This window comes from Hyaena hyaena, unplaced genomic scaffold, assembly GCF_003009895.1.
Source record: "Hyaena hyaena isolate Hyena2069 unplaced genomic scaffold, ASM300989v1 scaffold_415, whole genome shotgun sequence".
Lineage (NCBI taxonomy): Eukaryota > Metazoa > Chordata > Mammalia > Carnivora > Hyaenidae > Hyaena > Hyaena hyaena.
Window position 1 is genome coordinate 432,661 of NW_024081048.1, and position 17,197 is coordinate 449,857.

A 17,197-nucleotide genomic window follows, 5' to 3' on the forward strand; every position below is an offset into this window, starting at 1 on the left:
TACTCTTTCTTAAACTCACCAATCCCCCGTTTTGAGAGCATTTGAATGGCTGCTCCCTCCGTGTCTCCCTTGTGACTCATCTCCTGTTTCATTTAGGTTTCCTCCCAAATATCGCCATCTCAAGAATGTCTTCCAGGGTCACCCTTTCTTCTATTCTTTCCTTATTCTCCAACCCCCTGCCTGCCTTGATAGCACTTATTATTACCTACATAGTGCATATTTCTTTATTTTGTATATATTTCTAATATTTTTAATGTTTATTTTTGAGAGAGTCAGAGGATCAGCAGGGAGGGGCAGAGATAGAGGAAGATGCAGAATCTGAAGCAAGTTCTAGGCTCTGAGCTGTCAGCACAGAGCCTGATGAGGGACTCAACACTCACAAACTGCAAGATCATGACCTTAGCCAAAGTCAGATGTTTAACTGACTGAGCGATCTAGGCACCCCTATTTTGTATCTTGTATATTAGACTACAACCACATGAAAGTGATTTTTTTTTGTTCTATTCATTTCTTTCTTTTTTTTTTTTTTTTTTAATTTCTAGGAGAGAGAGACAGAGACAGGGTGAGCAGGGGAGGGTCAGAGAGAGGGAGTCACAGACTGAAACAGGCTCCGGGCTCTGAGCTGGCAGTCAGCACAGAGCCCGACACGGGGCTCGAACCCACGAACCGTGAGATCATGACCCAAGCGAAAGTCGGATGCTTAACTGACTAAGCCACCCAGGCGCCCCTGTTCTATTCATTTCTACATCCTTAACACTTACACCAGAACCTAACACATAGTACACGTCCCAGGAATATTGTAGAACAAATGAATCAGCAAAATGAAATGCATTAATTAGCTCAGACTATATGTTCTAGGGAAACTTTAAGGGTTCTCCAATAATTTCTCACATTTTTCAGATAGCTCCAAAGAGATGTGAGTGGCATCCTGAAGAAAATTTCTCCTATACTCCTATATTCCTATTTCTCCTATACTCTTCAGCTATAGTTGCTAAAATGTCTTAAAACTGTTCCCATATCTTCCTCTTGTATCTCAATGTATTTCATTGGATTCTTCATCCACAACTTTTTATTTACTTATTTTTTAATGTTTTTTATTTATTTCTGAGAGAGAGAGACATAAGCAGGGGAGGTTCAGAGAGAAAGGAAGAAACAAATCTGAAACAGCCTCCAGGCTCAGAGCTGGCTGTCAGCACAGAGCCCAATGCAGGGCTCGAACCCACGAACCATGATCTCATGGATCTTCATGAGCCGAAGATGGATGCTTAACTGACTGAGGCACCCAAGTGCTCCCGTCCACAACTTTTTAAAAACCTGTCTCATGATATCCCCAGTGATCTCTATATTATTAAATCCTGTAGATTTTAATTTTTTATTATTTTTTAATGTTTATTTAATTTTGAGAGAGACAGCACGTGAGTGGGCATCGGGCAGAGAGAGAAGGAGGTAAAGAATCTGAAGCAGACTCCAGGCTCCGAGCTCTAAGCACAGAGCCTGTCACAGGGCTTGAACTCATTAACTGCAGGGTCATGACCTGAGCAGAAGTCCGACACTTAGCTGACTGAGCCACCCCAGGTGCCTCTGTAGATTTTAAATATACTTCTTTTTGACCTCACAACAACTTTTAGCTTAGATAAGTTCCCTTTGGAACCTTTGTATTGAATTTTGTGACTCCATATAATTTGGTTTTCCCCTTACTATCCAACCATCTCCTCCAAATTTTCTTAGTCCTCTCAGATGACCAGAAAATGTTACTTTTTCAACATGGACATCTAAGTCGCTACTCTCCTTTACACCCTTATCTTCTCAATCTAAGCATTTGACCTCTTCCATCCCACCCACTTCCTTAATATAAATTATATGCCATAGTGTAATGCCAATAATACTAAGATTTAGATCTCTCATCAAATTATCTCCTTTGAACTTGAAATGTACATTTCAACCACTTACACATGCGGACATGTTATGGAATTTATAAACTCAGTATTTTTTTTTTTAATTTTTATTTATTTCTAGGAGAGAGAGAGACAGCGTGAGCAGGGGAGGGTCAGAGAGGGAGGGGGACACAGAATCTGAAGCAGGCTCCAGGCTCTGAGCTGGCAGTCAGCACAGAGCCCGACGCGGGGCTCGAACCCACGAACCGCGAGATCATGACCTAAGCGAAAGGCGGACTCTTAACCGACTAAGCCACCCAGGCGCCTCTAAACTCAGTATTTCTTAAAAGAAACTTTATTATTATTATTATTCCCCACCCACACTGGTGATAGTACTTCCTTTCTCAGTACTTGTTTCCACAAGTGAGGATTTAGCTTCCCATTGAGCTGTACTACCCTTTTGTAATAGGTGATGCTTTGTAATTACTTGTTCAGTATCAGTCTTCCCTCTCTTTAGGGCAAATACTGTTTCCATATAACTATATAAATAAAAGTTTAATGAAATAGAATTTTTTCAAATGATGTTGGGTGTGCATGGACTTTAATACGTAACTCTATGATGAGCTTATATTCACAGTGATTATTGGAGAGCAAATACTCAATATTTACTAGGATCTTACAATATTTTGGGTTTTTTAAGTTTATTTATTTTGAGAGAGTGAGAATTTGAGAGATAAGGGGAGGAGTGGGAAGCAAGCAGGGGAGGGAGAATCCCAAGCAGGTTCCCCACCATCAGTCCAGAGCTCAAGGCAGGGCTCATCCATCTCACGAAGTGTGAGATCATGACCTGAGCTGAAATCAAGAGCCAGGAGTTTAACTGACTGAGCCACACAGTTGCCCCACAAGATTATGTGTTTAAGTGAATTTCCTATATATCTGTTTCTTTCTGTAATAGTCCTTGAAAATAAGTGAAAAAAGCACTAACTTTTGTGGATAAAGAAACCACAGCATACGGAGATTAAATAACGTGTCCAAATTGACAAAGCTATAGCCAATAAAGCTCATGGAGGTTTTATTTTTAGACTCCTTCTCTCTCTGAATGGTAATCTGTGTGATGCATGAATGATGATGTAAAAATATAGAAATTTAATAAATAGAAAGCTAAATTGAAACCTGTGGGACAATAGGACTCTGAAAGCCACAGATGCTTAGCAATTAATCTGTTAAAAAGTTTAAGCCAGGTAAAGAGTATATTGATCTTAAAATCAAATGCTAAAGAATGTCACCAAAGCTACTATAGTTATCAACAATTGAAATCAAAATCTGAGTTATGTAGTACCTGCCAGCTGTGATGTTTGACACTTGAGGACAAAGGTCCTCCTGAGAAGTCACGTCAGTTGTTGAGTGCTGCATACATCACTCTGTGTTTGCCATTTAATGTACACTCTGAATAATTTACATTCATTTTAATTTTCAGCGTACTGGCAGCAATCTACAGAGTCTATTATTTTCACTCCACCTGCATACCAAGTCATTAAGACTCTAACCAGTCGCAGACTAGCAATCATTCCTGGCCATTAGAAGTATTTGTGCAAAAATCCTTGCTTAGGGAAAAGCACTCTGGTGGAAGCTAGGAGAAGTGGGTTTTGTCCCCAGACATTAGCTATACAGTGCTGGCCACACTGCTCATCCTCTCTGGTTCTGATTTTACACCTCTTTAAACATGAGGATGACACCAGGTTGCTTCTAAAGAGCTAAACTAAAGTCTCAGAGTCTTAGGAACAGCCAGAATCAGAGCTATAACCAAACTACCCTTAAATAAAAAATGGATCATCAGGTCATGGGACGGTAAACAACGCAAAGATATTGGAGTTGAGTCCCCCCAAGTTCCCCTTTTACATGTGAAAGGGAACTGTAATCTAAAGAAGTAGGTGACATACTGGAGCCAAGCTCGAGGAAAGCTAGAAATGGAAGGAGAGCCTAGAGGAACTCCGGACCGCTTTACAAATGATCTGCCTTAAGAACATATTTAGCATTTCTGTGCTCCTTGTTGGGAAAAGCCAGAACAAGAAGAGGATTTACCATTTCCTTTAAAATTGACAGCATGAAAGAAGCATTTTTCTTTTCATCCTGGCTTCCAATGGTAATTTACAAGGTCTCACCGTAAACTCCAAGAGGAGTAGGGAGAGAAAAGTACAGATGTCACATCCTTCTCTATACTTAATATGCTGTTCTTCTCTTTTCTATTGTTAGTGTAACAAAGTATCTAAGAGTTACATTGGCAACAGTTCAACTGATATCTTCTGGAGTCTACCAGCTGCTCCTGGACGGAACATAAAAAAAAAAAAATAGTGAGTTTTTCCTGTTGATTGTACACTATTACTCCTCTTTTGGGTGTGGTAACTATTGTTCTTTGGAGAATACTATATAGTTATAGAAATATATTACAAAATATAAAATAGAATAAATGAAACTATTTAGATGCTACCTTATAAACAGAACTCTGACAACCTGAGTATATTTATTATACAAATAGTTTACTTAACCACACAATTTTGAATTCTTTTTTAAAAAAATAACACTATAAAATAAAAATTTCCCTGTGCCACATTGCCTTTGTAATTACTGTTGAACAATAATGAAAATTATAATGTTTACTAATGTTATGACTAAAAATAAAGTCTCCATGAAATGACTTGTAATTAAACTTAGGAAACAAATGTAGAGATATTGCCATTTGATCTTATGGAATAAATTCTTTTGTATTTAGGAAACATAATCAACATTTTTCTCTAATATAGTATACTATTTGCTATTATATTTGATTCCTAGGAAACCAGGTAATATTGAATAGGATTATAGCACACAAAACGAAAGGTTTCATTTACAAAAAAAGGAAATTTCACACTAAACAGAATTAAAGTTTCTAAAATTCATATTTCACATTCTTAAATTTTTGATGTAGATTAATACAAGAAATTTATTTCTACTGTTTTATGGCTCAGACTCCATCTTACCACTACAGTGGTCATTATTTGCATACTTACTGCACTTCTGGGATTCACATAATCAATCCCAAGAGTAGTCATGGCTTTCACAATAGCTAGGATGGATTGCAGTGTGTTACTGTAAATCACTGCTTTGAACTCCATGCATTCTTGCTCACTGTAACCGTTCTTATGGATGATCCTATAATTTAAACATGAAGAGTTTTTGTGAGTTGAGCAATTGATATTTTTTATAATATTAAAACACATCAATAATAATTTGCTTGAATAAAATGACAGTATATATTTTTTACAAAAATATTATCCATGTGTGTATGTTAAACCTGAACAATTGTATGAGTACAGATTTTTATTATCATTGGGGTTTAATGAACTACTTTTTGATCTTCCTATGCCAAATATAAAGAGGACTTAAAATTTGCTCTAGATAAACCATTATTTAAAATTAGTAAATGACGAGCATTTTACTTAGAACATGTGTTTATTTTCAAAAGAAACATTTCCAGATTCCCAGGACAAAGATACAGAGTTCTCAAACTAGACTTTATAACATGATGTGTAGAGGAAGTGAAGTACTTTAGTAGAACATTCATTTCTTTTCCTATCACTTAAGACACACCGGAAAATAGGAGTGCCTGTTTTCTATTCATAGCATTAACAAAGGCATCTTTTTTTTTTTTTAAATGTAGGTAATTACCTGCTTCTGAATCCCTTGTTTTTCCATCTGTGTACGTGCCTTTAGCTCTCAGAGTTGAAATTCTCAGAGATTTATTTGGCTGAACTATTCTTTTCCTTCCACTCATTCAATCAGAACTCAGTTTTACTTACCCTTTTGGAATAATAGATTAAAATAGGTCTACTTTCTAAGATCTAAAATCTCTGCTTATGCTTATTACTTTATTGTGTCTTTATTGTATAATATGTGCTTGTTCCTTTCTGGGTTGGTTGGTTTATTTTTTTTGTTGGTTTTTGAAGTGCCTTATGTTCATTAGGCATCATTTTGGATGTCATAGTATGAAAGATTTGTGTTTATTTACACAGAGAGACTTTAGCATTAGAAGAAAAAGAAGGCTAAGTCTCCCCAAGATATTAAAACCTTCAAAAAACAATAATTTCTGCAATCAAAGAGTAGGAGAAGAATCTGTATCCATTATCGATTGTTTTTAGTATTTGATTGCCAATAATTGGTTGGATTTCTATTTTAAACAGGGCCAGGTTTATCTTGCTGTACTAAACAAGCAACTTTAATAAGTAAATAAAGCAGACCACTAAAGGTTGTGGAAAACATGCAGTAAAATGTCTTTGTGAATACATCAAGAATAAGTTCATTAAAAAATGTCAGTTCTTTGTCAAAATGGAAAATTATTTAATTATTAAATTTAAATGGCAATTACAAATAAATTTAGAGGCAGTTAGATTTTTCTTTCTGGAATAAGTTCTGATTCCTATCCTTTTCTCACAGGATAAGGAAATATCACAGAACAAAATGTTAAAAGTATGCTTTAAAAATACAGCTCTAGTGGCATTTTAAGCAGTATTGTTTTTCCAGGGACTGCACAAATACATTTCTGGGAGATGGAGCTTTGTATCTGCCAGTTGATTCCTAAATCTGTTCAAATTAGGTGAGCTTATACTGGACATTTTCTGTAACATACTGCATTATGTGCTGAAAAAAATGAGTGAATGATACTTTCTCTCCTCCTCCAAAATATATAGACTAGAGCTCTACTGTCCATTATAGTAGCTGCTACACATTACTTAAAATTAAATTAATTCCTTGTTTACACTAGCCACATTTCAAATGCTTAATAAACACATGTGACTAGGAGCTGCCATATTGGAAAGTGCAGATAGAATCTTCCTGTCATCACAAAAAGTTCTATTGGGGAGTACTGGATTATAGGAAAGTAGAGCATAAAATCCATTTTTGTACAGTGTGACAGTGTATAACAACAATATCTGCATATGGTACAATAAACCAGAAAAGGAAAAGCAATAGACTTATTGGGTATAGGTCTATGAGATTGAGGGGAGACTCCCTTGGGCAGTGATTGATGAGCAGTTGATTTTTCAAGGAGGAGTAGTTATTTCCAGATAGCAAAAAAGAAGAACATTCTAGGAAGAAACATAAGTACGACCAAACAGATGATTATAATTGTCAAGCTTTCAGTGTGTGCCAAGCACTGTTTTAAGTGCTTTATAGGTCTTCTCATTTCTTACAATAAGTCCTTTAAGGTATGTAAAATTATTACATACATTTTACAGGAAAGAAATGTAGGCATAGAAAAAGGAAGCAACCACCCCTAATTTATTCAGTTAGCACATGATACAGTCAGGCAATAAATGCAGTCTGATTTTGAAGCCCCTGATCTTAGCTGCACAGCTGTACACCTTCTGTAGTACATTAGTCCACAGCACTATGTAGGTTCAGTATCTGATGTAGAAAACAGGAAGGGGGAAGTCATAGGCCATTAGAATGAAGAGATAGGTAGGAGCTGGATTCTGAAGTGTCTTATATAACATGCCAAGGAGTTTGATCTTGATAGTTTGAGAAGAGTAAGATTCTGTAAAGGTATACACTCTTTAAAAAAAGAGATCAGTTGGTGTTATTGTGGATACTGCAATGGAGGAAAGAAGAGAGAGGTAGAAAGTTCTTAGCAGGATATTGCATTAATCTAATTCAGAAATGTAAGCTTTTTAAACTAAGACTGTGACAATAGGGTTAAATGACACCCTTGTGTAACTTGTGTAGATTTGGCTAAACTTGGTGAGAAGGTGAGTGTCTTCATATCTACACCCAGATTTATTGCTTTAGAGGCTGCTGCTGCTGTTGCTGTATTTAAATGTAGGGAAATAGAAGCCAGATGGAGAGATAAGGTAGTGTTGTTTATTTTGAACTATCTATAGAATACAGAAGTAGATGTATCTGCTTCCCTTGTTTAGACAAAGTGAATTTAAAAGAAATATTCTTGGACAGTCTGGGACAGATCATAGTGAAAATCGTTGGATTTTAGCAGTTTTCATCTGAAGGTATAGAGTAAACACAGAAGGGGACTTAGTCCATTTGAGACACAGGCAGTTAAAATGTAGTCAAAGAATCTGGGAGTAAAGCAGATGGTTAGGAGGTAAACTGGGAAAGAGTTATTTTAGAAGCTAAAGTTTGAGAAAAGATCAGTGGAGTCAAACAAAATTAAAATAAGGAGTCATTAACATTCCATATCACATGGCAATTAGGATATGATAACTGACATTTATAGGGGCAATTTATTTGGCATGCTGGAGGCAGAAGTGATAGAAATGGTTAGAAGTGATAGAAATGGTTTTAGAGTAAATGGAAGGTGGAAAGAGAGCTAATGTGGACTATTTTTTATAGAGCCTACTGAGAAAAGGAAGGGATAAGTAGAATAAGGAGACTCTTTGTTAATAATAGAAGCAATATTTGCTCATTGTAGAAAATACGAAAAGCCCAGCAGTGTTCAAAACAAAGGTTCATTGTAACTTTAAATCACAGTATTGAGAAGCAAATATCTTTGAACATTGGTATATTTTCTTCCATTTAAAAAAATTATCTATTTGTCATAGTTGAGGTAAAGATGTTTATATAATCTTATATCTTTTTTGTGCAGTGACTATAACTATTGTCTGCTATTAAAACTTTCTCATCTACATACAACTTGTAATGGATGTAAAATATTGCAATTGAAAGATGAATAGTCTCATACTTTCACAATCTATTTCCCTATGTTTTATTTTAATTTAGGGTACTTAATTCTACCTCCTATATCATTATTTTAAATAAGGGTAGTCCAAATCTCTCAGTGCATAACTGTTCATATTTTCATGTTTATATTATTTTTGCAGTTTTCAAAATTAAATTATTTTATTAAAATTCTCAGAAATATATTTAGATCAATAATTATTATTTTCCCAGGTAACTTTGTAGATTGCAAAAATTATCTATAAATTTGCTATAACAAATAAGTTTATAAGTAGTAATTAGAAATATTAACTTCTCAAAACCTCACCCTTATTGAATAATATTATTTAAAATTATTGTTTTCTAATACACTAAGATGAAGAATACCTCATTATAGATTTAAATAGACATTAATTTTGTCTTTGTGAGTTGTCTGTTCATAGTCTCTTCCCATTTGTATAGATTGGGCAGCTTATTGTTTTTCTTACCAATCTATATTTTCTTACCAATCTATATATCTATCTCTCTCTATATATCTATTTTTATCTATGTATATATATTATAAAAGTCAATTATCACATTTATTATAGATTTTTTTCCAGTTTTCTATTTAATTTTATTTATGATTTAATATATTTAAAAGTTTTAATTTTTAGATAGCTAAATAATTGATATTCTTATTTATTGCATTTAACTTCATAGAGAATGGATAGCTAAAAAGGTTAGGAGGGACCTGAGCATGATTTTAACCAGAAAGAAAATAACAGACAAATGCAGTGGTAGTGTTATGGGGTGTGCGAGATGATTTGGGTGCAAGAAGTTGAGAACCCAAAAGAAGTAAAAGCAGGATAGAGGTGTGTCCTGTTCTTCAAAGATGGAAGAAAAGATAAAAAAAATGTGGTTGCAAGTACAGGTGTCGAGAAATTCAAAAAGTGGGACTTATATAATTGTTGACATGGAACTTATGTGGCATTGGTACCTAAAAAGAAAGGAAAAATCAGTGATTTACAGTCTAAATAGACAATTGTATAATCAACTGCGATGATTTCCTTATGTGACATATTCCATGGAACAAGATCCACCAACATATAATTAATAATAAGTTAAAAAAATGATCATCTTATCCTATGGCAACAGGTGTCTTTTAAAATTCTCCAGCAGTAACAGAGCCATGAGATTTTATGTAATCATCTCCACTTATCAATTGAAATTTTATAATTTCAGAAGTTATATTCCTGGATTTTAGCACTTTTATGTTTGTTGTCTCATCAAGAAATTAATGTCTACTGATTTCATCATAAAGAGGAAAGAAAAATGCAAAAAAATGAAATAGTAATAACTTTACAGAAACGTTTATTCCCAGGTAGGTAAAATGCCAATTGGGTTCAAATTACAATTTCCTCCTAAATTCAAATGGATCTTTGACATACTTTGAAATGTTTATGACTTATACCCACAATATTGAAGCCCTGGGTTATACCCAGATTAACATGTTTAAAACATAACTGCTTTTAGTAGACATCTTGTAAAGAGGCAAAATTTAAAAGAAAAAGGAAATTACAATAATACTCATCAGTTATGCTCTCTGCTAAAGGGTTGAGGGACATTTGCACAGGAATCGTGACATCTGCTTCTACCTGGATATACAAACCATCAATTTGATTTCAATATTTTTCAATCAATCAAAAGTATTTCTTTTAAGACTGGTCAACTGCACAAACATCAAATATCAAACATTTCAAAATAGTGTGTACCTACTTCATTTGTTTAACGATTGTACTTTTTCCAGATTCTCCCGCTCCTGCAACAAAGAGATGGGAGTGTTATCAATTGCTACACCAAATCCATATAGATAATAAAATCTGTGATTATCATTTTCTGATGAGTAAACATGTAAGACAACTCTCCTATGTAAAGACGAGCAGCCATCTCTGTCAAGTCTTGAAAAGCATTAGCTGCCGACTTTCCAGGATAGCAGAAGAAAATAAAACTACTTTATATTGATGTTAAATCCAGATATAGGTCTGACTCCAAGGTAAAGGGTATCTTTTTAAACAAGAAATGTATACTCTCAGAAAAAAATTACTATTGCATTTGAACATAGTTTGGAAAGTTCATATCTCCTGGGTTTGCAGCCCAAGGAAAGTGGTCTCAACTTTATAGTCTCTAGATTAACTATATCTCTCTTTCTATACTCTAGGTTACCTCATATATCTTTTTTGATAAAATGGCTGTAAAAAAAGAAAATGAGACAATAGTCTTTTATTTGCAGAACTGTTTGAAGCTATTCTAATGGAAGAATGGGCTCTTATCTTTATCATTATATTTACCTTGGTGCACAGATGTTTTCTATTTAAATAAAGGAAAGTTAATAACACTAACAACACTAAGCAAAGTGAACCCTACAAGTAACAATGATGTGGGGGTATCTGAAAATGGATTATACACTCCAGGGAGAGGAGGAGGGGGTGGCAATAATATAGAGAATCAGTTGAATTTATCTGGAACATTTATTTTAGTTAATGATATACAATATACAATTCTATTTTGGTCTGTTCAGCAAACATAATATAGACAGATATAAAATTCACATGATTTTTAAAATACAAAACATGAACCTTAGATGAACAAAAATCTGTGACTGTTTCAAGCTATGTTTCAAGGCTTTTTGAGCATATTTCTTGAGTCTGCTTTGCCATTAATGAGTATTTCTTGGAAAATGAAACCCAAGAAGTACTGAAGTGAAGTGACCTAGGTTTGCAGGTAAACTGGCTCTGTCCCCATGTGTGTTCATGTTCATGTGTGTTTCAGTGTGGATGAGATATCTTTGGTAATTTCTTTAGCCCCTTAATGTCCTTATTTACAAACTGAGAATACTGACCTCCTGAGATTGTCAGAAGACTCTAATTAAGCATAAAATTATTTGCAAATAACATGCAAAATAAAGCATAAAGCTTGTACTTAAGAATCCAAGGATGTAAGAAATTTTGCAGTGTTTTGTAAAGACAATAGTGTACAGACACCCTACATGTATTAAATAAATGATGTCTAAGCAACTGGATGTTCATGTGGAAAAAGAACACTGACTCTTATATGACAACAAAGCAAAAATTAATGTGAATTGATTCAGAAACATATATGTGTTTGTGTTTATACTAAAACTATAAAAGCTCTGGGGCAATATGTAGATTAAAAATCTTTAAACTTGAAGTAGCCAAAATATACTTACATAAGTCTTTCAAAAATCCCAAACAACAAAAAGTTAAAAATTGATAAATTGGACTTGATCAAAAAATGTTAAAGTCTAATAGTACCATGATATCATTAATACATGGGTGCTTTATAAAGTAGGATATTATATACATGCATATATAGTTATTATATGATATATATATATGGTTATATTTTAAACAGGATAAATGCAATAGGACTCAAGAGTATTCAAATAAGAGTGTTTATTAAAATGATGAACAGTGGGGTGCTTGGGTGGCTCCGTTGTTTAAGTGTCCGACTTTGGCTCAGGTCATGATCTTGCAGTTCATGCGTTCGAGCCCCGTGTCGGGCTCTGTGCTGACAGCCAGCTCAGAGCCTGGAGCCTGTTTCAGATTCTGTATCTCCCTCTCTCTCTGACCCTCCCCTGCTCATGCTGTCTCTCTCTCTCTCAGAAATAAATAAAACATTAAAAAATTTTAAATGATGAATAGTAAAAGGAAGACTGCCATGTGAAGATTCTGAAAATGGGTATGACTCTTGAGAATGAAAATAATGAGAGAATTTGGTTAAAATTACCACGGTATAGTGGTGCCTGGGTGGCTCAGTTGGTTAAGCATCAGATTCTTGATTTTAGCTCTGGTCATTATCTCACAGTTTGTGGGATCAAGCCCTATGTTGGGTTCTGCGCTGACAGTACAGAGCCTGCTTGGGATTCTCTCTCTCCCTCTCTTTCTGACTTTCCCTCACTCATGTACCTACATTCTCTCTCTCTCTTTCTCTCTCAAAAAAAAAAAGACCCTACAATATGTAGGGCATATTTATAGAGTATAAAATGGAGTATAAAAACACTTTTTTTAGCGTATTTATCTGTGAGTCCTGAACATGTGAAGGAGGAGGTGGGGAAGGAAAAAATCAGGCAACTCCTGAACTCTGTATGTTCTGATTTCATAGACAGGAGAAAAGCAGAGAATGACCAAGAGTTAGTAAAGGCTGATAATACAAATTTATTGATAAAAATTTTTAGATACAATCACCAACAACTCTTGAAACTATTGGGAAATTCCATATTTTATAATTGATATGAAATCATATCTTTTAGAATGTATCCTCCGGTTAAAACTAACCCTTATCCATGGGTATATGACATTAAAATAGGATATGGATCAATTACCTCAATTAAAAAACCAAGAGTAGATGTTTTTGTTTTATCATCCTAATTTCTGTATCTTTAAGAGAAGCAAGGGGCTTGATATATTTCTGCAGCTCCAGAAATTGGGTCACAGGACATGTTCAAAGTCTCAGTGGGTCTGTTAATTTTGGACAGATTTCAAAGTAACATAGCTAAGGCAGTTTCAAAATGCCCCAGGAAAAATCCAAATTGAGGAAAACTTACAGACCTATATCCCTTGACAGCATGGTAGCCAACTGCCCATCTTAACCTTTGTTTTTGTATAAGCAAAAGGAATATGACTTTTGGTAATCCTGAATCTCAGAATTTTATTTAAATTTATATCAAAAGATATATTGGATCAGAGGAACTTGACTACTCTGTTTAAAATTTTAACTTCAATGTCACTCACTTTATTCTTCTTTCCCTACTTCACATTTCCCTAGCACATATCTTATTCTACAGATTTACAAGTTACTCACATGCTGTTTTAAATTTTTCTTGTCTGTCTTCCAACACTGGGAGGCAAACTAAACAAGATCAAAGGTCTTTTTTTTTGTTCGCTGACATATCTGAAACACCTAGAACAGTACCTAATAGTAGAATCTCCAGGAAGCAAATGGGTTCTTTAAACTCATATTTCAAAATTTTGCCCTCTCTATTGTATATGTTTCACATTAAAACATTTCTGCCTGATTGGCACTGTTTTCTTAAGCTGCGATAAACATATATCACTACACCTAGATTTAATTCTACTTCACAGCAAATTTGTTTTATCTCAGGCCCTATCTAAATGTATCCAGTTTCTGCACTTCTCTGAAATAGCTGCCCACCTTATATACCAAAAATATCAGAATGGAAAAGCCATGGGAAATGATATTGGGTAAGCCTCCAGCCTACTTCTCTTTGTAGTTTTATGCAAGTGTGGTCTGCACCACCCAGTGTAAAATTTTACTAATGCAAAATCAACCACAGCAATTTGGTAATCATTCTTCATAGACTTTTAAAAATGCAATCAAACATGAACTGACAGATGGGGCATACCATCTCATTTAATAAGATTGCTATGCCCAAGAGTAAAGCATTTGAGGATAAAATAAAAATCACATTGAAATATCACATCACTTATTTTCAGAAGACAACTGGCTATATTATTTTGCATGGGAAAAAAAACTTCAGAGAAAATGTGAGACTCTCGAGAAATAAAACTCATCTCTTAATTTAACTGGTACTCATACTGATAACACTAAGACCTGGCAAGTTTCCAAAATTATTTCTGAGGCTATAGGTTACCTTATTATATTCTTTATAGTTTAGGTGGTCACTCATAACCTTTCTTATGTAAGTAGATTAATCAATCATCACATTTAAAAAAATAGTCTGTAGTTTTTTATGAAACTTCAAATGAGTAATTTCTTTGGAAGACTTTACGAAAGGTGTCTGGATCATTCCTTGCTCTATGTAGTGAGTTTAGTCTTCTATGAGAAGGGTCAGTATAGTCAGTTGCAGCATTAACAGGAAAATTCCTGAAGAGAGATCAGTCTCTCTAAAATCTTATTTTTTGCTACTCTATTATAAAGTCATTTCAGAGATAAATTATCAAATCCCATTCTCACAATGATTCTGGGCCTTAGTTCATAATAGCCATTCCATTCTTGTACGATTAGATCATGTTAGAGAGTCAAATATAGCATCAAAACGGCATGTTCACAGAGCCCGAGGGCGTCTTGAAATAATCTCTTCCTTCCAAAGGACTTATCACTAAATTATTTTCTGGGTCAAGGGGTATGGAGGAAACTTTATTTCTTGCAAGTGGATAATGTCTCAAATAAATATTTAGGTTTATGCTTCATATTTTAATAGTCATAAATTATTAAGAATTAGAGATTTTATTCCACATTTTTTGGGCAAATATTAAAAAAATTTAAAGCTACGTGGTATCTATTCTTGTAACTGAACTTCAACTGAACACATTCCAGGCTTGCTTGTTCATTTGTGCAACTCGTTGAAAGAGGCAAAATGAAAACAAACACTTCAACTTATTGTCACGCATAAGATTTTTTATAGGTGGTTTTAAAAATCACATAACTGTACAGTTGAATAAAACCTTAGAAATCAGCCAACTATGCACATCTCTTCCATGAATGAGAAACAGGGCTCCAGTCGAAATTATGATACTCATCCAAAGTTCCACATCTACCTTAAAACAGACAAACTCTGTCTTCTGACTCTCATATTAGTCTTTTTAAATATGTACTGCTAATGTCCATATCAAAATGATTTCAACATATACATTATTTTAAATCTCTTCATTTTAAATTAATATGAAAGCAGTGTACTTTTCATGCATACTGGTATGCAGTGTCTGCTTGTCCTCTATTTATAGACTGTAGGCATGGAAAACATTTAGGTTAGCCCTTGTGAACCAACTCAATTTTACTGCACTTCCTAATCCTCTTTCTTTATAGAGCACCAACAAAATTGCCTGTCTCTTCCACAGGACAACCCTTCAAATAGTCTAGACTTAGGGTAGGAAAATGTAATAAGATTAGTCACATTTTGTAATTAAACAAGTGTGGGCTTGCAGTTATTTCAGACTTTGGGCACCTTGGTCAAATTGAATCAGAGTTAGTTTTCTATTTCATTAAAAGGGGCTATTGATACTTACCTCTTAGAGTTTGGGCAGGCTAAATCATGGATATGAAATGCCTAGGGTGTACTCTAACATATGGCGAGTTCTCAACATTTTTTCTTACTGGAAGCATACTCTGTCTCTTTCTAAGAGAACTTTGAAGTTTAGTATGTTCTATTCTTTCGATCCTTTCTTGTGGAACATGGTATTTAGACCCCTTACACTTGAAACTATACTCCATTTGGGAGCCAGGCTCCTGAAGCACCGGTACTGCAAATGGTGCCATAGATATCAGGAGATTTATCAACAACACCGATACTCTGATGTGGTAGGCTAGGCATGCAACCTAGCCTGGCTTTGCGCTTGGTACTTATTTTTAAATAGAACACTTGATAACAGACCATGATTTGTTTGCTTTCTCTCTTTTTTTCATATTATTTACCTTTATAAAATTTGTTGTAGTTAACATTTTTCTACCTTTTTTTCCACATCGCTTCTTAGCACACAGATTCTTTGACATACTTTGCATGTGTATTTTTTTTTAAGCATCAGTCAAAGATATCTTTTAAATTCTATTTTGCTCATTTGGGCAAATCATTTCTGCTAGTAGAAGTCAGTTACAATTTTAACTTTGTTTGTCAGACTCTAAATGCTGCCTATCCACCTTCACCCAAATCCCTGGTAAGAGCATTGACTAGGAAAGGGGCAGGTCCAGGAAACTGTGAAGTCCATGAAGCATCTTAAGCCCTTGCTCACTATGTGCGATCAAAACCTCTGATGGTTGTTACACATACTGTTTATCTGGTTAAGGGAACTGCCTTTATACATTGTTTGATAAGAAGTTTTATCAGGAATGGATGAAAGAAATTTATTATTTATTTTTGGTATTACTCCTAACAGAATTAAAATGATTTTTCTCCTTTAATGTGATAATGTAGCAAATAATATGAATTAATGTCCTAATACTATTTTAACCGTGAATTCTTGGGGTAAGTCCCCCCCACCCAAAACTTGCATGCACTTAAAAAATATTTTATACATTGTTAGAATCAGCTTACTAATATTGACTTCAGTCCCTGTATTTATGTTTGTGAAGAGGAAGATTGGCCTGTCACAGTCTTTGTTAAGTTTTGTGGTCAAGGTTATCAAATAATGCATTAAGGCGTATTTCCTAAATAAAGTTTATGTAATTTTAAAATGATTCATTCATGAGATAATTGGTAGGGTTTGCTTGTAAAGTCATATTGAAATTTCAGGTAAATTTATATATTTTCTTTTGCCAGATAACACACAATATCTCCATGTATGCTTATTTTTTCCTAATATTTTATTCTAGCCTTCAAACCTGCAGAACTTTGAGGAAATAGTACACTAGGAACCTATATTTTAGTTTTTAAATTAAAGTATAATTAACATACAATATTCTACTAGTTTCAGGTATACAACATATTGATTCAATAATTCTATCCATTACTCAATTGTATATATTGAATATATAATAAATGCTCACCAAAATAGATATAGTCACTGTCTGTCACCATACAATGCTATTACAATAATATTGACTATTTTCCCTATGCTGTATTCTCATCTCTGTGACTTATT

The 17,197-nt window shown here is 34.3% G+C and overlaps 2 protein-coding genes across 5 annotated transcripts in view; one reads left to right on the forward strand and one right to left on the reverse strand.

Annotated features, from left to right (window-relative positions):
* GNAT3 (G protein subunit alpha transducin 3) overlaps nucleotides 1-17,197 on the reverse strand; it is a 52,895-nt gene that overhangs the window by 23,519 nt on the left and 12,179 nt on the right. Inside the window, exons 2-3 of the mRNA XM_039252481.1 lie at nucleotides 10,338-10,380; nucleotides 4,922-5,063 (exon numbers count right to left, since the gene is read on the reverse strand). Of these exons, the coding sequence (XP_039108412.1) occupies nucleotides 4,922-5,063; nucleotides 10,338-10,380 (185 nt within the window). The remainder of the gene's footprint in view (nucleotides 1-4,921; nucleotides 5,064-10,337; nucleotides 10,381-17,197) is intronic.
* Nucleotides 4,128-17,197, forward strand: part of CD36 (CD36 molecule) — a 187,887-nt gene continuing 174,817 nt past the window's right edge. For all 4 annotated transcript variants that reach the window (XM_039252470.1, XM_039252478.1, XM_039252469.1 and 1 more), the window contains exon 1: nucleotides 4,128-4,225. The gene's annotated coding sequence lies outside the window, so the exon portion shown is untranslated. The remainder of the gene's footprint in view (nucleotides 4,226-17,197) is intronic.